The 23,449-nt window shown below is 42.0% G+C and overlaps 1 protein-coding gene across 2 annotated transcripts in view; it reads left to right on the top strand.

The window, feature by feature from the left end:
* Positions 1-652: 652 nt before the first annotated feature.
* RASA3 (RAS p21 protein activator 3) overlaps positions 653-23,449 on the top strand; it is a 131,365-nt gene continuing 108,568 nt past the window's right edge. For both annotated transcript variants that reach the window (XM_082277551.1, XM_082277552.1), the window contains exon 1: positions 653-860. In XM_082277551.1, the coding sequence (XP_082133677.1) occupies positions 806-860 (55 nt within the window). In that variant the 5' untranslated portion in view covers positions 653-805. The remainder of the gene's footprint in view (positions 861-23,449) is intronic.

Here is a 23,449-nt window from a genome sequence, read left to right on the forward strand (position 1 = left end):
GGCACTGAACACTGACACAGGTATTATTTCTTGCTGTTTAATGTGTAATCATGCAAGTCTGAAATCTGAATTCCCTGCTCTCCCCGTGCAATCAGGTAGAGCCAGCTTTGCCGCTGATCAAATGGAACCAGGAGACAGACTGGCCTGCTCCCAGCGCCCAAACGGGTTTGTTTATTTAATACGGGACTTCTTTTCCTCACTAATGAATGGATTTCAACCTGGGGCATCGCTAGTGCCCTCTCTTTATGGCTGTGTGAGAAAAGAGGACTTGCACATCCCTCCCTCCCTCTCTCTCGCCATGACGCCAACGGCTGCTCCCGGCGGCTGGTCCGGGCCGGCACTGGAGAGGGGCCACAGAGTTAGTCAGCCCTCACCCTCCCCGCGCTGCCCGCTGGGGGTCCCGGCGGGGCGGCAGCGGCGGCGGGGCCGGGCCGCGGGGGAGCGGCGCTCCAGCTGTTGCCGCGCTCCGCGCTCCCCCCGCGCGCTCCCCCGCCCCCGGCGGGCACCGGGCCAATGAGCGCCGCGGCCGCCGCCCCGCCGGCCAATGAGGGGGCGGCGGCGGGGCGGGCGCTGCCGGCCCGCGGGGGGAGACGCGGGTACTGCGCTCCGCTGGGCTGCGCGGCCGCTCCGTCCCTCGCTCGCTCCAGCCCGGTCGCGGCGCGTCCCGAGCCGTCCGGCCGCCCTCTACTCCTTCCCGTCTGGCGGAGCATCTCCCTTCCCTCATCCTGCTCTGTCCCCGAGCTTCCGCGGCGGCGGGGCTCCAGCACTGCTGAGTGTCAGGCGCAGCGGCGGCGGCACCACCACCATGGCGGTGGAGGAAGAGGGGCTGCGGGTCTTCCAGAGCGTCAGGATTAAAATCGGTGAGGGCGCGGGGCAGCGGGCAGGGAGCCCCCGCTGGAGCGGAGCGCGGCGAGGCGCCGAGCGCCCCTTCGTGCTGCGCTCCGCATCCCGCCGGGGGAGCGCTGGGGGCGGCGGGGCGGGCGGTGCCCGCGGCCCGGGGGAGCTCCGCGGGGCCGTGCGGGGCGGGCGGTCGGTGCCTGGCAGGCGCCCGGTGCCGCGGGGACGGGCGGACAGCGCGGTGCGGCCGGCTGGCGAGCGGCGCCGGCTGGAGTCCGGGCAGCGCAGGATATTCGAGGATATTCGGCGGATTTCGCGGGTTTTGTTGTGGTGTGTTGTTTTTTTTTTTGGGTTGTTTTTTTTTTTTTTTTTTTTTTTTGGGGGGGGGGGTGGTTGTTTTTTTTTTTCTCTTTCATTTCTGTTGCTACGCTACGCTCTAGAAGTTTGAAGGCGGTCACCGAGTCTCAGCACTATGTGTCACTGGCAAAGCTGGTGCGAAACCGGCCCAAAAGTGGCTGTGTGCAGGAGCCGCTGTCTCAGCCCCTTCCCTCGGCAAGGGGGACAGGCAGGGGCTGCTGCCGCTTCCTCATGGCTTCCTCCGACTCGCGCTTTTGGAGACTCGCTCTTCTTCTTGCTGTTGAGCGAGTTCCAAACCACATTATTAGAAAGTAAGCGACAGATGTCAGCGAGTGGATTAAACTCTCCCTGGTCGAGTTCTGAGTGTGCCGGCTGGGAGGGAAATCCCTCGTTTCCGTAAGAGAATCAGTCCCACATGCCGAGGGAGCAGTTCTCCTCCCCGGGATGGGGCGCGGAGGCTGCGAGTTGCAGGGGAAGTGGCGACGTTCAGTGCCAGGCTCACAGCGGTGGGTACCGAGGACGTGTGGCTTCCTAATAAAGCTCTTGTAAAATCTCCCTTTGCGTTTTCCTGCGTTCGGAAGCAAATTTGCAGCCACCAATTGCCGCGTTAGATAAAACTGAAACGTGACATTACATAAAAAATCTCATTATTGGATAGTGGCGTTAGCATTTCAAAGAGACCATTGCTAGGATGCTAGTTAATTGTCAGCAGATAGTTTAGTAATAGCAGTTTTTAAGAGTTAAAATTTTATCATATAGACTAAAAATTATGTGTTCATTTTATGTCCTTGTAAACATACAGAAAATAGATTCAGTGAGACTATAGAGTGTGGTCGGAGGCTTGTTCTCTGTCTCTTTTCAAAGAGGGGAGGGGAAAATAAAAAAGGTCTTCGCAAGGGAGAAATCCGGACACCATGTGAGTGATGCTATTGCAAATTGTTCCTATCTGGTGATTTTTAGTAAAAGGGGTAAGAACACATCTCACGTTTCTGATGATGAGTCGTGGCTAAGGTTGGGGTTTTTTTGAGAAGAAAACAGTGATGTTGTTATACCTAAGTGATTAAAGTCACGAGGGTGTGGGATTTTTTTTTTTAATTGTAGAAGAGGTCTAAGATAATAACAGCAGCGAAAGTCTTGAGATTAATCTCATTATGTCGCGGACTAAAGTTAATCCTGCTGCTGACTTCAGTAAGCGGAAGGGAGCCCCCATCAGAGCTAAGCACTTGATTACTGTAGAGCTGCAGCAAGGATCCCCGCTGGTTTTTAGCCTGGATAGCGAGCAGGAAAAGCCGGGCGCATCCCGGGCGCAGCGGTGCTTCTGTGGTGCCGTGAGAGCGGAAGGTGTTTCCCGGAGGATGTTGAGGACAATGCCCGGCGCTGCGCCGCTGTTCCGCCGCAGCCCGGCAGGGGGCGGAGCCGAGCGCTTCCGTCTGCCCGTGGCCAAGGGACGCGCGCCGTGGCGGCAGCGCGGCTTTCTGCCGCTCGTGTTCAGAAGTCACACTCCTTTCTGTAGCTGACTGTCTCTTGGGAAATTTGGCAGAAAAATAGGAAGTGGCAGGATTGCTTTGATGGGTTGGGGGAGTTTTTCTAATCAGACCGGCCTCGTAAAGCAATCCTGATCTTCTAGAATTTGTATGTGGGAGCCTGTAGGCTCCCTGCAAAAAGTCCTGTGACTGGATCTGAAGGGAGGTCAGACTCAGAGCTGTTAGGGTTGGAAGGGACCTCTGGACATCATCTACTGCAACCCCCTGCCAAGGCAGGGTCTCCTAGCATGGGTTATACAGAAATGTCTCCAGAGAGGGAGACTTCATGACTTCTCTGGGCAACCTGTTCCAGTGCTCTCTCACCCTCAGTGTAAAGAAGTTCTTCCTCATGTTGAGGTGGAACTTAGTGTGTTTCTATTTATGGCCGTTGCTCCTCATCCTGTTGCTGGGCGCCACTGAAAAGATGGGGAACGTTGGAGGGACACTACTTTTTTCAGCTATTGCCAAGAGTACATTTGTCTTTTAGCAGTTCCCATTCATGGAATGAAGTTTCTCTTTTCTCTAGTGATAGGAGGCTTTGAATCTTTTAATGGATTAAGAGACAAGTTATTTGAGGGCAAAAAGATAAGTCATTTCCCATGTCAATTTGCTTTGATTTATCATGCTGTAGAAATGATCAGTTCGGTTCTTTGGGAGCTTGTTTCATGGCCAAGCTTGACTGATCTCTGACTTTCAAATACTTTGTGCTTGATCTGGTAAGATGTTTCCTTCTCTGTAGCACCTCTGCTGGCAAATCATGAATAGGGACACTGATATACAGGTATGCCTTAGTATAAATTGGATGAAATGTAGAACTGCTGCATTGAGGAATCAGTGCAGAGTGGACACCTATGTTGGCATGCTTCTTTTAGTGGGGAGGCTGATGCAGTTGGGAGGCTTCTGGCTGTGCAAAACATCTGTAACCTAGATGTTTGAATGCCCTAATGTAATGTACTGCTGTGGCTGGCTTGTCCTGTATTTCCAAGAAGCTGCAGGTAAATGAAGGCATTTTCTTCTGCTCATATAACTTGTTCTTTTGGGACTGATGGGCTGCATGGAATCAGCCGTATTTAGCTAAGTGGGTAATTACATCCTGGATCTCCTAAATGCTTCCATGTTTTGAGGAGTGTTGTTTCTAGTCATGCTTAGATTTAGCTTGAGCCATCTGTCTCTTTTTTTGAAAATATTGAAGTTCTGAAACAGTTGAGCTTTGTAGGAAGCTGTGTGTTTGCCTCACTCAGTTGAACTGACAATGGTGTGGCACCTCCTTAAGATGTCTTGTTGTGATGAAGTTGTGGAGCAGCAATGTGAACTCTGTCAATGTGGGTACCAGTGTTAAGAGGAGTTGTTACTGTGCTGCCTCTTGTCCAGTTTCTTTTGTGGTTAGTTGAATTGAAAGAACTTAATGCCTGGCAACTTCTGCTCATGTTGCAAAGAAGTAATGTACAGTAGAAAAAAAAAAAAAGTAGTACTTGTGTTAATGAATGTGCTGTTCAGATGTCTAGTTGAAATTGATTTATTTTGGCTTTCCATAACTGAAACTGTTGTGCGTATGTCTTTTTTTTTTTTTCCTTAATTGAAAATTATTTTTACCGGAATCCCTTATACATAAACAAAACAATGTGTCATGTAAGACTAAACAAACACTTCCTATAAGATTACCACTTTGAGGAAGTGTGCAGTGCTGATATTTCCATGAGTCAGTGTTTCAGAACCTGAAAGGAAACAACATAAGGCTCTATGGCTGATGATTGGCTGGAAAAACTACAAAGAGTGTCCTTCTGCTTGACAACATGACTTTTGTTGTACCATTAATATTTAATAAATATGCTGTACTTAATTGCTACTTTTTTTCTCCTTAAATGGCATCAACTATTAAACTTTCAGTTGAAAAAATAAAAGCTCATGTTCAGGGTTTCTGCTGTTGAAAGCTGTATACTGGCTCGCAGAGAACCTGCTGCCAGATTTTACTTTGTGAAATTGTTTATACTTGAAAAATCTAAAGCAACAGCTCATTTGTAAATTTTCACTTTAATAAGCTTTTCATGTCCCTGAAATCTAGTACTGTTCTACTTAGGGGCATTAGGCTCTGCTCCAAAATAATATTTTTTCTAGCAGTAGTAGTCCTTGTTACAGCTCTATCTGATAGTTTGAGAGTAATAATTGGGACAGGAGGATATTGCACACTGAGAGTTTACTGGGGCTGTAATATAATGAGGAGAACATTTTGCTCATCATTCTGTTGACCTGACAGGTAGTAACAATCCACTTGTGCACTGTGAGGGCTTGTTGCAATTTAAGACATTCATGAATTTCTAAAACTTTCTTTTATCATCTTTGGAAAGGGTTGTTTTGTGGTTACAAGGTGTTGTGGGTATTCCAGCAGCATAAGCTATCCGTAGCATTAAGTGGGATCAGAATCATGAAGCAGTGAAATATTTGTGATGAAAGTTGCCTACTACCTGATGTAGGTTGGCGCTTTGCACACAGCTTACCCCGTTCTAAATTCACCCCATTTTCTAGGAGCTGTAAGACCTTGTTTATGTCCAGTTGACAAAATGAGGATGGTTGGTCTGTAGATGTGCCATCTCTTTGCCTCTAATTCTTGGTGTGCCTTCTTTACTATTCATGTAGAGCAATGTAGTTTAAGACACTGTGAAAGCAGTTAAACTTTTTGAAACTAAGAGTCTTGGGTGAAGTCAGGCAGAGTATTTAGTTAAGTGCTACTTTACTGGTGTTTAAGCAGCTCAGTTGCCAAGAGAAGGTTTACAGGCTTCCACCATTAAACTTGGTACAGAGTAAATTCTTGAGAGATGTCTCTGCATTTCCAAGGCTAAGAAGAAACTTATCTTGTCCCTGACAAATGTAAGGTCTACCTTAAGTCTAATAATACTAAGGTTGTTCAGGGAAATCCATTTTATCTTGAGAAGATGTCCCTTTTAATATTGTCTGCTGGGATTTAGTGCCTTAAGTGGTTACTTGTAGAAGTAATTACGACTAAATATGTTCATTGCATAATACTGTAAAAGGATTTATTCCCATTTAAATGGGGCAAAAGGTTGCTGAATAGATATTTTTAGAATGAGATAATTTTTCCCAGGTACCTTTCTCTCTCTCTCTCTCTCTCTCTCTATATATATATATGTATATTTGTGAAAAAAAGAAAAAAATATCATTTAGGAAGTGTAAAATGTTTCTTATAAAGATAACAATGTTTTTTTCCTGTGTTTCTACGTTAGAGGACCAAGACGTAAAGAAAAGAAGAAAAGCTATTTGCATCTCGCCCTGAATATATTAAAGACTTCTCAAGATCTTTTCTTCACATTAAAACATTAACAAGTACAGTTTAAACTGATGATGCATAGGTAAAATAAAGTGGCAGCTTAATGTTCTTATTGACTGACTGTAGCAATGCTAATTAAGGCTTGAGTCTCACAGGCTATGGAAGGTGCAGAATGGATCATGCAGATTTAGCTCTGCTGGTTCAGTATTTGAAATTGCTAAATTTGGGTTGTGTTCTGACCAGCTTGTGTTCAGTGTGCTGAATGGAAAAGGTCTGGGACCAGTGCTATTTCTAGAGGCAGGGTGCCGTGGCTGTTTGTGGACTGTCAGGAACAGCCGTGACTGGAGCAAAAATGGAGACCATATTTTCTGCAAGTGAGAGAAGGAAACAGAGGTAGCAGTGGAAAATGCTTCAGTGAATGTAGTTTTGAATAAATAGAAGATGCTTGTGTTTGGGGCTGCCAGCCTGACGTCAAATTCCATAGCCTTCCATCCATATCCTTACTTTTTTTTAAGTAGAGAAGGATTCATATATGAGGGGAAGCCAATGTGTTTTGGTTTTCAGAATGTGTAGAGGTAAATTCACAGGAGTGAAACTGTTAAACAGATCTGCTCAGGGCCTCTGATGCCAGTAAGCAAACTTGTTAGTTTTTTTGGTCTTCTTCTGGAATTGGTACATTTGAAAAAACTGTTATTTAATCTCTCTCATGAGAAGTAGGTATTTTCTTGTCTCTTCATGGAAGTGATTGTCTGGTGGTCGGAGTACCAAATGCTCTTACATAAGGACACATAACTGCTGGATGTCTTAGCTTTGGAGTTTTCCAGAAAATGCTTTTGAAAACTTCATTGCCTTGAGTAACCCTTCGAACTGATTGATGTTTTTTGGTGGTTTTGTTGGTTTTTTTTTTTACTATTTCACTATCATTGGTTAAAACTAAATTTTTAGTTCTGAAATTGCTGGGTTAGTTAGATGCCAGCATTAGCTTCTCTTGCTCTGTTTTTTATATGTCTGTTCTGCCTGATCCTGTTCTTTGTGTTTTGCATATTGCTTCAATTCTGTTCAATAGCTGCAGTCCAAAGCATGAAATCATGATATGCTAACACAAATTAGTAGCTTGATGCTGCTGAGAAGGCAGGTCTTGTCTTTCCCCTTCCCTACTCATCTTGCTCCCAGCCATGAAATGCTCTTGGCACACCTGCTGTTGACTGATGCTCCTCTGCTTGCAGAAAAGAAAATCCAGTTCAATTTGCAAAGCAGAACCAAAGAATGCAATCTAATTTTCTTTTCAGATTTAGTTTTCTTCCATTTTAGTGAGCTGAATCTGTGCACTCCAGTGGATGTCAGAGCTGTCTCTGGACAAGTATCCAAGAGTTTGACTGGGAGTGTGCATTTGTGGGAAATGAAATTGGAGGGGGACAGCAGGTGCATCCCTTGCTTTTGTCTGTGTACTGGCAGCGTCATGACACTGCCTGACTCTTTCTATGCTCTTCAGTCCACTCCCTTTCCTTACTATAGGTTTTCTTGTTGGTGCTGTATTTGTTAGCTGCCAATACACACCAGCTTGGGCAGCTGCTCTGGAGAACAAATGTTAAAACTCCAGTGAGGACGGCAAGAGGATTATCTGACAAACTGATGTATCTATGTCTCTGACCTTCTGCTTGGGAACTACTTGAATCTCACACTCAGTTCAGGAGCCTTAGCTGTTTATAAAGGCTTAGGTGTTTTAGTTGGTATTAATTAATAGTCACACATGCTTCCCCATTTCTCCATCACACACTTGTCTTTTAAAGCTGAGGCACCTAATGTTGGTTGTCATATTTATGGTTAAACAGAACTCCCCCTCCCCTTTCTTTGCATCAAAGCACGATTTCTGCTTATGCAGTTATGTTGTCAAACACTGTTATCATATGAAGTCATTTGTTGCACTGATGCTCCCATTTAAGGAAGACCTTCTCATGTAAACACTGGAGAGTGTTGCCTGCACTGAGATTAGAAAATAAATTTAAAAACCTCATCAAAAATACCTTTGATAGTATTCGTCGGGTTAAAATTCCCTCTATCCTTTCTCACTGACTCATCTCCATTACAGGAGTGTAAATTATGAATAATTCTGTTAAAGCCAGTAATTGCACTTCTGTGAGAGTTGAATTAAGTCTTTGAGTATCTCATGTAGCAATTTTTTTTTGTGGAGGAGAAAGAATGAGGCAAAATCCACTTTGGGTTGAGGAGTACTTAATACCTCTCATGTTGTTACAATTCACTTTGCAAAGGGATGTGTTTGGAGAATAAATCTTACAGCTAGCCCTTGTGAAAGCAAGAAGCCTACAGTAAAATCAGAGGCTTGTAGACTTTGCTGCATACAGTAAAAGATGTAAATATCAGTTGCATATATTGATATTGCACATACTGATCAGACCAACAAATGTTCAGCCAAATATGTCAAAGAAAAATTAGTATGTGTGTACCAGTGGACTATTAATGCTTCTGGGGAGCAAGTCACCTAAGGCTTGTATTAGTAGTCAAAACATGCATTAGTAAGTCTTAATGCTGTGCTTTTAAACTTTCTAGTTCCAGAGGTTTATATATTTTGTGGTTACACCAAAGAAAAGCTCAAGCTTGGAGTTAGTAACAGGTTGTGTTTTATTAAACTGAAAAGCTGATTGTGGTCTTGCTCATTCTAACCTTCTGATTTTACTGACATTTACTAAACCTTATGAGGTGTCTGTTCTTTAGCAGTGTCTGATTTCTTCAGCATAGTGGACTGGTGACTGATCCAAATAAAAGGATCCAAATAAAAGCTTTGTTTTGGAGTAAAAACAAAACAAATCTAACTTCCTTCCTCTCCCATCCTAACCTCTACCAAGGGAAAAGGAACTTCCCTGAAACTTTGCATGTTGTTTTCCTCCAGTAGAAGACTTTCTGGGTGAAAGTTTTGTGAAATGAGATGTGAAGCTTCAAAATTATGAAGAACTGGAATACTTTCCCCCTGTTTTCCTTTCACAGATTTTAGTGGATCACTGCCAACTGTAAAACACTTAAATATTCAGTGGAAAGTTTGAGGTCTTTGAGGTTTGTTTTTTTTTCTTTCCCCCTTCTGCCTGAAAGGGAAAAAGCGTAGTGTATCTGTATTTTTGAAGTCTGTTGAGGAGAGAACACAAATGTTGAGGACTTACAGCCTGGTCTGACTTGCCTGACTTCTGAGGCTGATTAATGTTTCTGCTGTTCAGTTTTCATTCCAGACCTCTGAAATATCATTTTTTTTCTACTTGACTAGAGACTTGTGCATTTGCCTGTTATTACCTCTCAGGGAGCACTGGGGCAAAATGAAGGTCCCTTCATTAGCCCAACGATTGAATCTTGCTGTTCCCTGTCTGCTGGGGTGTGTAGCTGTGACTGCATCGCCATTGACTGAAATGGATTAGTGTGATCTGATGGTAAGAGGGTTTCACTTATTTGAGAATGACTGGTAGGTTTGAACAGGTGGCATTGGATGCAATGTTTAATTTGCATAAATATTAATGTACTTTTATAAGCTGCTAGTAGGTGGACGAACATGAGATGAAGTGTCTCAATTCTTCCATGTGCAACAAATGAGGGAAAAGTCTTGAAGCTGGGAAGAGCACCTATTTCTGTGATGAGGGGAGGAGGGGGACACACAGACCTGTGTTCCATAAGATGCATGCTTAAGCTTTCTTTTCATATGTTACAGTGACTTTAGGAGGAAATATGCTTGTCTGTTTGTCTCTACACTTGTTACTAAGAGATTTGAAAATCCATTTAGAAGAAGTTTGCATTGGGAGGCCTGAGTTTTTGTTTCAAAAAAAAGGAAGATGAAACATTGGAGATGTGTTACACAGGGAGAAGAAGGGTATTTGAATGTGTGAAGGGGTTTTATTTCCAGGATTTTTAACCTGGAATGTTTTTGGATTTTTTTTTTTTAACTTACAGATGTAGGAATAAAGTTTTTACGTGACTGAGAACTTGTTTTATATTATATTTATATTATTATATTTATATTATTTGCAAATTTAAATTCTATTCAATTCCAATTGCATGGAAGGCATGTATTATAAATCAACTTTACTGGTTTTTTTTAATGTTATTTGCTTTTGAGTTTCATTCAGCTTTAATATTCCAAGTATTGGAAAATGGGCAACTTGAACAGTTGTGTTGTGCTCTTTATACAGATTTCTTATGTTTAAATAAAGCAATTCAAAAAACCACATGAACTGGTAGCTGAGTTTTAAACTTAAAAATAGGAGGGAGGGGAAGAAGTTTATTTTTATTGCTGTTTCTAATTTCTTCTAAAAATATTTCTGTTTACAAATTGTTTACAGCTACTTACTTTTGTTCAAGAACTCTAGAAAAAACCAGTTAGTGGTAGCTTTTTACAAGGCTGTAGTTGATTCTTGCTTGTATTTCCCAGCTGGTGTTAGAGTACATCTGGAATCTATGAAATTCCTTTCTTTGTTCCTCATTTCCTGTTTCATTGAGTACTACAGTGCAACATTCTGAAAGCTATTTCTCTTAGCATCTTCTAAGATGTGCATTTTAAAGCAGTTAGTGAGTTCTTAAAGGTAGTTATATGTGCTTGTGTTTAACAGTGTAATTGAACAGTGAAATTAAAGTGTATTATGAAACTTTTCAGATGCTTTGTTGTCACATTTCAGTGAAAAATAGTTCTGTTGATTTATCTGGCTGTCATTCAGCTTGTAGAATTGTAGGAAGAAGGATGGTAGAAATAGAAGAAAAATCTGGTAGGCAGTACAAAAGCTGCCTTTCTTAGTCTCTCTGTCCCTCCCTCCCTCCCTCCCTCTCCCTGCCCAGGAACAATCACCAGTTTGTAATGGAAAATTAGATCTATTTTGCAGGAGACACAGGGTGTGACATCCTACAGTTGCTTTTAGATTCTGGTGACTGCTGTAGAACACGTGAACACAACCTTCGAAAATTGAGTTCTGACAGTGTGGCACAATTTGAGATTTGTGTCTAAAACAAAATCAAAACCAGTCCATCCTCTCCAAAACAGCTGTGTTTAAGTTAGGTTTACTGTTTGGAATTGAACTGTTGCAGATAATTCATAGTCAGTAAAAAAGAGAGAAGATGAAATTGTCTAACAGAGTTGCTCTCATTTTTTGCAAGTAGTTGTTCTGTTCTTCCTGAAAAAGACTGTGCTTTTATGCATACTTTATGTATCTGAGTGGCTGCCCCAAGTTTTCCAGAAGAAATGGAAGTTCTTCACAGTCCAGTGGTCGGCTCTTCTGTTGTTGCCACTTGCCAGCTGTCAGTGCTGTTTCTGAGATTGCAGCTTTTGTTCTTTGTTCTGTCTGTAGTCATGAAAACTCTGTAGTGGTACAATATATGTTGAAAAACTTCTTCACAAAATATCTGCTCTTAAAATGAGATTTGCATTGGAAGCATTTTTTTTTTCTTTATAAATGCACTTGCTGTTTTCCCTTTCATTTTTAACTTGTGGAATATCTCTGAAATGGCAGGATTTGCTCTCATGGAGAACTTAATATTGGGGAAATATTTATCTTATTTTTAGCTGCTTCTAATACATTTTAGCAGAGCTAAGCAAGGAGTGCTAGCACTGAGACCTGTCACTCCTCTACAAATCTGATCAGTACAGTTTCTTGTTTTCCTTTGATTTTTTTTTCCAAATGTCCCTAACAGCAGATGTATAACTGATTACATGAAATAGGTGGTACATGGAGGTAGTTGTGCATTATGTTTATTCTACATATTATAAGGAGCTGAGGGAAGTGCTACTTGTTTCCCACAAGGTATGCAAAAATAGTGACAGAATTGTGAAACTCCAGCAGTTGTGTGTCTTTCAGCAGTTTATGTGGGTACAGAACGTTTTTTAAAGTTCTCGTGTCTTCTGCACTTATATAAAAGTAACTGTACTGCTCAGTGTGGCTGAGAATTTGGTAAACCCAAAAGCCATTTTGGTCTGTAGGTGATTATTGTTGCTATTAGACTGTATTTTGCCCTGTTTCAGGGATGCAGTAGAGGTCCTAGAAAACTTGCACCTGCTCTGCTCAAGTCAGAGGAGCTGTGCTCCTGTAAATTTTGTGCCCTGCTGAAACTGTCAGTAAGGTCCTCGTCTTGATCTATGCAAATTCTCAGCAGCCTAGACCAAGTCTGGTCCTAAGAGACTTCCTTCAGACCACGTATCCCTGCAGCACTGGTTCATTAACCTATTAGTTCAGTTCCTGAAATGGTAAGTTGCATTTTCCCTCCAAGAACATAGTGTTCAAGTTCTGAGTTTTATGTAAAGTGTTCCCTGGTAGATAAGCAGAAAGGACCCATCAGCTATTTCTGCAAATGTTCTGAGGCCTGTTCCTCTTTATAAACTTGTAGTGACATTTATAGTGTAGATATTTGATGTTAAAGACTTTGGCTGATGTTGCATAATATTCAAATTTCAAATTGCTAAGATACCGGAAGAACCACATTTGTGCACTATTAACATTTCTTGCCCTGAGTGTAAGGTAGGAGTTGACCAGCACTACTCTTACTCCTGTAAATATTTGTCTGTAAATATTTGTAGGTTGTTCCACATAATAAATTTTGCTACATGCTGAGGGCCAGCAGCTCTTGGATGACTCTGCTTGACCACTGTGAACACCAGAGTACCCACTAAGAGTGTACAATACTTGGAGGCAGGAGCTCCAGGTACTTGATGCAGAATAAGCTTAGGTGAGTAGTGCTTCAGAGATGATGATGGCTTAGAAAGGAGGTCGTGGTCAATGGCCATAAATTCAGCTCTGTCTAAAGCCAGGAGAACTGTTACTGCCCGTTCCCTCTCCTGTTCTGTGCGGTGGTGCCTGCAATGGACTTCAGGAAATTGGTGTTGCATGTTAGAGTTGGGAGGAACTAGATTTCAAGATAGTGTGCCTCTCCCTACTCCCCTATGGCTTCTTATTTTTTGGGCCTACTAAGCAAAATTGCCTGAGAGGGAGGAAAAAAACTGATTTTTATTCAGACCAATACTCCTGCCTGTCTGTGTTTGAATGGTGATTCTGTGATTTTTGACAGGGAATAAAAAGTGCCTCGGGGAATGTAGAATGTTGCAATAGAGCAAAATAATTTCGGTAAAAGTGAAACTCTAACAGGCTGATAATTAGTGTGTTTTGACACCCGATTCTGTGACAGTATTCCAGAAAGTTGTGAGTTTGAAAATGGAAAAAAAAAAAGAGGTGAATTACTTTTAAAGCCAGCTTCAGTATTAAATGTAACCAGTCTCTGTAACAGTCTGGTGGAAAATGTTGTCTTTATTAAAGTTTCCTGATAACACCTACAAATTTTTGGTATGCTGGTGCCCTGCTTCTGGTAATGGGAGCTGGTAATCTAGTCCTGGAGGTAATTTGTACTGCATGCTCTTGAACATGGGCTTCACTTTCTTGTGCAGAGTGAACCTCTGGAATTTAGGGTGTATTTTTCTCCTAGTCCAGTGGAATCTTTTTTCAGGTTTAGTTGTGCTGTGTCAAACTCTTTTCTTTTTTTTTTTTTTTTTTTTTTAAATGTTTGGCAACTGAGCTATAGCCAGAAGTACCAGATGCTTGTAAGGTGGGTCTGTACTTCAGCACGACCATGCACGCTGCATTGGGAAACACATAGGAGCAAGTTCTCTGCTTAACAGACCATGCACAGGGGCAGAATGAAATGGGGTCAGGCATGAATATCTTATCCAGGAAGGGCTTAGAACCAAGTAAGAGCTTTACATGTCTGTGAATTAGTGCCAGGCGGCAGATATGCCAAAACTCCTCTGGCCTTGCATGGGGTTAACTCAGTACTACAGAATGTGATCTGAGAAACCCACTACTTGTTTGGTGAGAAAACAGTGGGTATGGGGCTAGGTCTGATTCCCTGTTGCTCTCCAGAACGGCACAATACGAGATGTGGACAGGATCTTCCACCTATTTCCTTCAGAGTATGGAGTCAATCACAAGGCAGGACCGTGTAGCTGTGCCTTAAAGACAGGAATTTGGTTCCCTTTGTACTTCTGGAGGAGGTGGTGATGGCGATTTATCAGTGCTTTTGTTGTATTGTAGGTATAACATTTGGTGTCTTCAGTGTCATGGTGAAATGCTAGCATATTTTGCAGTGTATATATTTTCTGGAGTATCAGCCTGCAGGAGATAGAATTGGGATATTTCTCTTGGGGTAGGTTGGGTTTTGACAGAGGCAAAGCAGTACACTTTGGTCTAGTGCAGGTGTCATGTGCATTTATGTGATATTTTTGCCATTGTTTTGGACATGGATGCATGCCTTCCCCCGACCCCGCCCCCCCCCCCCCCCCGGCAAAGTGTTTGTTGCTTCTCTGTCCTCTGTGGTACACCTGAAACCAGCTGTGCTGGTGTACTGAGCCTTCACAGCTGCGGGGGAACAGGGTGTGGGAAGGATGAGCCATAGCCCAGCCAGTGTGTGCTACTTTTTTTTGGTTGGTTTGTTTTTTTTTGTTTTGTTTTTTTTTTTGCTTTGCATTGCATTGCTTTCTGTTTGTTGAATGATAGTTTTCTTTTGGGAACATGAGATTAGCACTAAAATAGGCCATCATAGGATGAAGATGACGACAATATAAAGCTTCTAAACATGATTTTGAGCCAGTGGGTTAGCTTTACTTTAATCAGGATTTTAATTTTTTTTTTTTCAACGATCATTCAAGTAAAATCTTTGGAACAAAATAGCTTAATATCAAGAGTATGTTTAAAGTATTTCTTTTGAGGAATGGAGCACTTGGATGTTGATGGGGACTAATGTGAATTCTGTTGTAGGGCTGTGATTGAGAGCTTTCAGGGGGGAAAAGGGAAGGAGGTTGAAACTTTTATAAGTTAAAACTAACTCAAAAGGATGCTGCTTACATCATCTATGGTATTAGTGATGCCTCTGAAAGGTCTTTAGTTATACCCAGGCTTCAGAATCATATCAGGAGTTATGGCTTAGCTGTAGACAGTGTAATCACTGTGATACAAAATTGGTTTGTACTCTTGTAATAATCCAGATTGGGTGGTTCAGCCCCAAACCTTCAGGATACAAGACAGTAAGTTTGACCTAGCCCACTTATTTCATTTTACAGTCTCCTCAGGTGTAATTTTTTAAGTTCATTAATTGCCTAATTAGCCTTAATGATAAATGAGGTTTTTTGCTAATTATTTGAAAGACAGCCTGATTTAGGAAAGTCACTGAAACACATAGCTGCTGTTCTGCCTGTAAAACAGCCTGGATATTTGTCTCACCCTGACATTATGATATCAGACATATGTCTTTCTTTTTGCTCCTGGCAGCTGGAAGCAGTGTCTAAAAGGCTTGTATTGTTTACCCGTGTCTGCTAAGCACCGCTGAGCTTCCAGAGTCAAACACTTGAAATTGAGGGTTACCATCATGAGGGTTGTTTATTGTAATCTTGAGTCTCTTTGTGTGTACATAACATTCGTACCATTACCGGATTACATCTTTACTTTTAGAAGAAAAAAGCTATGCTGCTTTCAGCCCATGGGATGGGTGATACTTGTGTAATGAGTAATTATTCTATTATTATTAATAATTTATCATAATTATCATTGCCATCATCTGTATTCTGTTCTTGTAGTGGAATACATGGTTTCCTGCCCATATGTTTAGTTCAAAACCTGCTCTGGCATTGTTGTTGAGCTCTTTTGCTACATTCCGTACCATACAGTGGAATTTTTAATCATCCAGCCTTTTTCCAGGCAGAGTCGACTCTCTTAAGTGGGGGACAGGATAGAAAAATGGTATTTATCAATCATGGTGCCAATTCCCGTCTAATTCTACGTTTTTCTGGAAGGCAATTTTGTTGAAATGGCAAGGATCTTGGACCTGAATATGTATCCAGCCATTGTTACTCCATTGTGGTAATCTTATTTCTTCCTGCTTACTTCATTCGTGATGTGCCTTCCCCCTGCTGAGGTGTTGAGTGCAGGTGCCCCACAAGCACCTCTCCCAGCTATATGCAGAGATGGAATCGACTGGCTTTGGTTAAGCACTGCCCAGAGCGATGAGAGAGCCCTGCCAGGGGAAGGGACAGGGGAGGACAAGCAGGATTCTGTTTCTCTGCCTGGCCAAGTCTTGCTTCCTTCCTTTCAAGATCCTGTTCTTGTCAATCTGCACTTGGAGTCAAATGCCTTCTGTGCCTTCCTGACATGATAGCGCTTTTGCAGTGAAAGTCCTGCCTGGCATAACCGGTATTGGAGAAATGAAATGCAGTACTAGAGCAAGTATCTCTCACAAGGATCAGAGAAGACACTGATTTCTATTCTCTGGGATTTTGGGGGATTTTGATGGAGTTATTTAAGGTCAAAAGCCAAGGGCTGCGTAATACTTAATTTTGACATCTGGACATTTGCTGGACAAGCTGACTTCTCCTGAGTTGGTGTTGCCTGTTTTAGCTGAAACAGTTGAGGGGAGTAGGAAGAGTTTAGCAGAAAACAGCTTTAGTACTCCATTTGGGTCTGAAGAATAGAAGCTAAAGAGGAAGCTATTATTAAGAAACTGGTACAAAATTGTTGCTTTTTCTTTCCTTTCACCTGTGTACCCATCCTCCCCTGCTTGTTAGACTCTCCCTGTTGATCTGCAGGATGTAATACAGTTTTTGCCATTCTGTAAGCTAACAGTAATGGAATTTTGAGCACTGCGCTACCAAGGTCTCAGTCCTGGTGTAGAACATTGTTTTGTGCAAATAAGTTCTGTTCTAGCTACTTGGAGTCTAAACAATGTAGATAACTCTGCTATAGCCTTAGTAATAAATTTCATTTTGTATTCTAGCTGCTTACCTTTTTGAAAAGCTGCTGTTCACTTATGTTACAACATAACCTTTTGCTTAGCCTTGACAAGTGTTATCCTGTTCTGAATAACAATGGTTAAATACTCCACTGATCATTGTGACCTTAGTAACAGAACTCCAGTGCCCTGCTGGTATAAGGGTGTGTTTTATTAATATTTAGAGCAGAACTGAATGAATAAAAGATTAATTTAATGTGAGGCTATCCCATTCCACTTGTCATGGAGCACAAAGTGGATTACTTGGTTAAAAAAGGCAGGCTGGAAGCTGAGCATGACAGCAAGGCAGGCAGAGCAGTGATCTTGCCAGTGAGGTGGGGAATCATATGGTAGCCAAACAAGGTCCATGATGTTAGTCAGGGTCAACCAAGAGCCTGGTGACCACCAGAGAACTCTGTAGTGGTGAGTAGGTCCAAGGTAACACCAGAATTTAAGTCATCAGAGTAGAGTCTGTGTCAGTAAGGCTAATGGTCGGGCACAGACAAACCTGCAGAGCTCTGCCAAGGGCCAAGGGTCTGTCTGAGCTGGAATGCAGCCCAGAAGTGGGGAAGGGTGCCCAGTGAGGCCTCCTCCAGCGCTTTCTCCCGGGGCTCCCTCCCCAGCAGCCTGCTCTGAGTTTTCACAGCTGCACTGTGTCACAGCTGGCCTGGAGCCGAGGCCTCCAGACCCCCGAGGGCTGGGGGAGAGGCTGTGCTCAGCACCCTGGCACCGCTGGTGTTTGGGTAAGATCTTGTCTGGGCCAGCCTTAAATCACATAGAATCTTCTGCAGTTCCTGATCCTGAGATAGCCATGCTGTGAATCGTAAAGGGTGAAAAGAGGAAGTGGGGAGGCAATAACAGAAAATAGGTCTGCATGTTTTGTAACAGTGACTGAGGCAATAAAATGCATCCTGTGTGCGAGGGGAGCCAGCCCCCCGTTGTGATTCTTGCATCCCCTGTGACTTGCATTGGATGGCGGGTATTTCCACAGCTCTTTGTGGATAAGGGCAAGTGTGGGAGGCACTAGGTATTAGGTAGCTATTGCTACAGTATGTTACAGTGTTGCTAATTAGACTGTTGGGATGGACAGAAAGTAAATGCTCTTGAAGTCTCTTTAACCTTTTGCAGCTGTGTTTTTGTGCCTTTATTCATCCCTGTACTTTGACTAATATCCTGCTCTCATTCTATGACATTTTTTAGTGATTTATTCTTCTTCCCTCTTTCTGTGGTTTGAAAACCATGTCTGATTTTTGTGAAGTTTCTGGTGCATGCTCTTACTTCTTTCCAGGCTGTGTCAAGTCTTCCCTTACATCATGTCAGCAGTGTTCTGTTGATCAGCAGAAGAGACCTATTAGTTCAGTGTCGTTTGTTTCCTGCCTCTTTTCTTTCCCCCTTCCCCATAAGGATTTTTTTAGAGACTTCTCTGTGTTATTTCTGTGGGAGCTGTGTGGAAGGAGTCTTTGCAGCAGACAGAGGATTGTGTAGAAATTAGCTTATGAACTCAACCAGTGATTCTCCCTGCAGACCTGTACTTAAGATGAAAGGGTTGGGTCTGTTTACATTCGAGTTTCCTGCTGCTTTCAAAGACAGTGGTGTGTCTCATAACAGCAGTACTCCTTCCACAGAAGGGAGAGTAATGACCAGTGTTGTATAGATAGGCATGTGGTTCCCTGTCTTCCTCTTTAGTTCTGCCTGGTTAAGAGAGTTAGAAGTTATCACTGTTAATGTTTTTTGGGTTTTTTTCTTCTTTCTTGAAAAGGGAATGATAACTCATGCAAAATATTTTGAATTGTAGTCTGAATGCATATCATGGTAAATTCACATACCGGAGTACTATTAAATGCATCTGGGACTTGTTCTGCATAATCAAATTGCTCAGAGATTTTTATCTTCTCTTAAGATGCACATAAAGTCTGCACTTTGTGTGTTTAGTAATTCCTTGCTGCATGACATCAAGCATTCCCATATGTTTAGAGATATCTTGCTTGTGTAAGAGCAGGGATATGACAGGCAATCAAGTTAACCAAATATTAAGGAGACAGCAGTTGCAGGGTTGGGGGGAGGAAGTTCACAACTGTTATGTAGAGAAAGTGGTACAGGATCTCCCAAAACAAACTAGCAGAGAGCACCCATGAGATGTGTTCAGTAAGTTATTGAATGTTTCTTTATAGCATGGCTTTACTGTTAGTGCTGGAATTTTATGTGAGTTTTTAAGTGCAATGTTGATTCTGGCACTGTCTAAGTTAGATTAGGTGCTCCTTTGAGCCGAAGGGTACAGCAAGGAGATGGAAGTGGAGAGAAGGTGAAAGGAGGGCTTATCTGGTTAAGTGGCTTTTTCCTCCCTTCAGGGAAGACCACAGAGCTGTACTATCTATTCACTAAACATCTTCCCCTGGGTGTGAGCTGTTGGTAATTTGCAGGTCTTAATGATAACAAGTGAGGGAACTTTATTTTAGATAATCGACATGATACAGGTGGTTGTTGTAAAGCATTTTAAATGGGGATCTGTGGGGAACTAAAGGATGAGGAAGGAAGCTCGTTAAAGAGGAAGGAAGCTTGTTAAATGGGTGTCCTTCTCATTCCTGCAAGTACAGTGTAAGTGGTTAAAGCTCAATGATGTAATTGGATTCCTTGGCAGATTTATTTTAGGTGGTTATTTTGCAGTTATCAACTGTACATGTGCCCCATCTCCTTCCATTTAAATGTAAGCCTGTCTGGCAGCATTTATGACTTCTGATTCCTGAAGAAAATGAGGCAGGATTTATGTTTAAGATTTGGAAATTCAGTTCCTAATCTACAGGACAAATTTTCAATACATGTGTCTATGTCTACTTTGCCTTTACCAAAGGGAAGAGACCTAATGGATGAGGTACCATTTGAACAGGTTTGGGTGTGGATCTGATAATGAGAAATGGCAGTCTGGGTGTCATTTACTTGAGTTTTGTGTTTCACAAGATGGTAAGGATTTGTTGGTTTGGGTTTTTTACCTCTGCAATATGAACATGTGTCAACTTTGGTTAGCCATGCCAGCAGGAGTTACACAACTTACTTGGAATGGCAGACTGTGCCGGACAGAGGATATCCTGTGAATTTGAGAATGAAGCTTGTAGATGATAAATACCAAGGCAAGAGTTAATTTAGCACCCACTTTCCATAAATAGAGGAAGTTGATTCATACAGTCACAGCTAGAGAGTAGAATATGTCAGAGACTTCACTGTCTTGCTTGAAATCACAAATTTGCTGAATAATGTGGTGGTCAAGTTGCAAAACTCAGTCTTCTACCCTTAGAATGGAAGTCAGAAAGATAAGATGGCGTGGAAGGAAATATCTTTTTTTGCTGTAATTGTTCTCTTTCACTGCTTGGCTCTTCAATACACCAAAGAGTTTCACTATTCCAGACACTTCAGATATATTTATGATCTAGTAAAAGATTAGCAACATGTGATATTTGATTATGGTTGTAGAAAGAGAATAGAAAATTCTTTCATCTTGGATAAAGCTGTATCAAAACCCAGCAGAATAAGTAGTGAGAAATGAAAATAAGGTTTTTTAAATGTTAGCTGAACAGAGACAGTTTCAAAGTTAAAAGTTGCTTGCAAGTTGTGTAGGGTTTTCATATATCTCTATAACACATAACTATACAATATAAAAAAAATATAATCTATAGCAGTTACAGATATACAGCAGTTGCAGTATATATTATGCACATTATGATTGTATGCAGTGTATTTTATTAATATATGCTATGTATTATTATAGAGAACAGTATTTCAGTTTGTAGATATGCTTTACTGATCACAAGTGTTGCTGTTTTGAGGCACATTGGCTTCAAATTATGGCAATAAACATGATGGGTGGAAGAATCACAGGGACTATGGCTTGGGTTATGCTGTCAATGATAGGGTTGAGTGTATCCAGAGCTGGCTTTGGGACCATCTCTGTTTCTAAATGTGCTAACCATCTGGCACAATTTATGTATGTGGTTTGTTTTATGCTTGAGGTTTTTTTTGGAGGGGGATGAACAGATATACATAAACATAAGTTTTCTTTTGGACCAGTTTTGCTGTCACTGTAAAGCTGGTGTCTAACTGCTCTGGTTATTTACTTTCTAGTTTTTTAGAAATGTTAACAGAGTAGGTGGTGGGGGCTTGTACCAGGCACGTAAATGGAGTAGGAGAATAGAAGTGAGTGTATTTCTTGGCAGATCTGCATTGGGGTTTGGAAAGTCGTCTGGATTGGCAGAGACTACTTTGTTGGCTTTTAAAATAAATAAATTCTTTTGCCAGGAAAAAAAAAGCTGCACCTTGCAGTTCTTCAATGTGTACCAGACTGGAGTAGTCACTTCCAGGAGTCTTCCCAGAAAAATGGTGAAGTGTTGTAGTATTGTTTCCTTCACTGTTCTAAATTTGAGACTGAGAGGCATTAGTAGATCCTGAAACCTGAGCTGGTAGTTCAGGGGTCTGTTGCATACTGCATTTCAGTGCTAAGCATATTAGAAAAAAAAAAACTTACCCTAAACTGTTTCCCTAAAGTAGGTGGTCAGAAGCATAGCTTTCATTTGTCCAAAATGTTTCCTTTGGCTCTAAATTGGTGCTGTAGAAGCATAACCAATTGAGGATTCATTGCTGTCTGTCCATAAATGCTGATGTTTTGGTAGGAATTGTTTCAACATGCGGTAGCTCAATAATACGTGGTCTCCCTCAATGTGTGTTTAAACTGTTACAGTGGTGTATTTATAGTTTCTTAAATTCTACTCTTAAGCGGATGGAATATGCTTGAAATGCAGTTGATGGGCTGCAGTTGAGCCAGACTGACACAAATAAAATCCCCTCATTATGTTCACAGATATAATTAGTATGACTTTAAATATTTTCCTTGCTGTTTTCCACCCGTATGAATCTTGGCTGAAGTTGCTAATGATTATTAAAAGCATACACCCCTGTTCTCCACACCTGTAATTGCACTGTCTTGATGTTTTGTAGGTGTCTTGATGCTGTCAGGCTTTGTAGGTGTTTGAGAGGAGATAAACAATGTTTTCAGTGGTTTTGTAGGTAATCTACAGCAACAGCTTTGTGTTCTACACAACATGCAGTTTTTCTGTGCAATTTGAAGTATTCTTTGTTCTGCCCTTCTTCTTGATGTGTTAATTATGCTACATTGTACTAGCAAAATGACATTTGGCATCAATTTATTTTTACTATCCCATTTGGAGATGCATGAGTGGAAGACATCCTGTGCAAGTGTCATGTTTTAGAGTTAATTTTTAAAATTATCTAGCTCTTGTTATGTTGCCATCTGTTTTCCACTAGCTTGAAGAGGAAACAGCTGTTGTGAATAATCTCAAGACAGTATTTTTAATAAAGTCTAATAGATCTGCTTACCTTCAGTTTGCATGTGCATCACAGGGAATGACTGTGCTGGCTCGGAGGAGAAATGTGGTTTTGCAGTAGGAACTGTAATGAGTTTGGTAAAGCAGTGATTCTGACATGTCTCCTCCATAGCTGGATTTGAATACAGCTGGAGAGATCAGTGTTAATGGGACACACTTCACTTGCTGTAACTGTGCATTATCTTGCAGAGGGGCTGTTATTGCAGCTTCTGCCCTCGAGTGCAGTGGCTGGCAGGCAGCTGGGGAGCTGACAATCTGCTGATCCAATGTAAACACCAACTCGTGGCCACACCATGCCATCTTCAGTGTGCTGAGCCAGGGGAGGCAATAGCTGTACTTGACCTGAGGGAAAGCACTGGAGATGGAGAGCCAGTGAACCTGGCCTCTTCAGCTGACAGTATGCAGTTCTGTGGAATTAGAGGTAGCATGTGCATCAGCAGTTGATAGCATTTTGGGGAAAACATTTAACTCTCTGATGGAGAATAAGTGTTACTGATGGTAAGTAGGGTATGGGTACACTTGAGTAGTTGATTGCCTTGTGGGTTTCTTAATTGTATTTTAGACTTCGTTTTGGTAAGGAGTGAGAAACCTCATGAAAGAGATGATGTACCGTATAAACTTCAATCACAGTGGTGATTCAACTGAATAAAGGGAAGGATAAATGAAGGTAGAGAAGCTGACTGTCAAAGAATGTCTTGGAAAAAAGTTCAGATTGGTTTATTTGAGCTCAAGCATTGCAGAGTGGCCAAGATTCAGTACTGTTTTACAAAGACTGGCTTTCTTCACTTATTTCCCTTTGATTTTGATAGACTTTGTTAAGTCTGGAAAACTTTGCAGGATTAATAGTTTTTTTTCAAAGGCCTCAACAGTAAAAAGAGTGGAGAGGCTAACCAGCAGAGAGCATTAAGTGGTGGTCAGGGAATATAGTGTTGAGTGGAGAATTATGATGAATCTCCTGTTAGTAGAGCAGAGTCTTCTGTCAGACTTGGTTGCTTTTGCTTGAGTCTTTAGGTTAATGGCGTTTTAGAACAACACTAGCAAGAGTAGCCATGAAAAATGAGCCTGTAGTTCAAGTGCTTGAGATTGTAGCCTCTGATCTTCCAGGAACCTACATCCCATAAACCTGTATGAAATGTGTCCAGTGCCATGTGGTTGCACAAGCCCTGTCCTGTTCACTCTCATTGCTGCCCCATTTCTTGCAACAAGGCGAAAGTCTGTGGTGTGGATCCGTCAGAAACCTCTACAGAGTCAGAGCTAATGGCTGCACAAGATCT

This window comes from Coloeus monedula, assembly GCF_965178545.1.
Source record: "Coloeus monedula genome assembly, chromosome: 3".
NCBI lineage: Eukaryota > Metazoa > Chordata > Aves > Passeriformes > Corvidae > Coloeus > Coloeus monedula.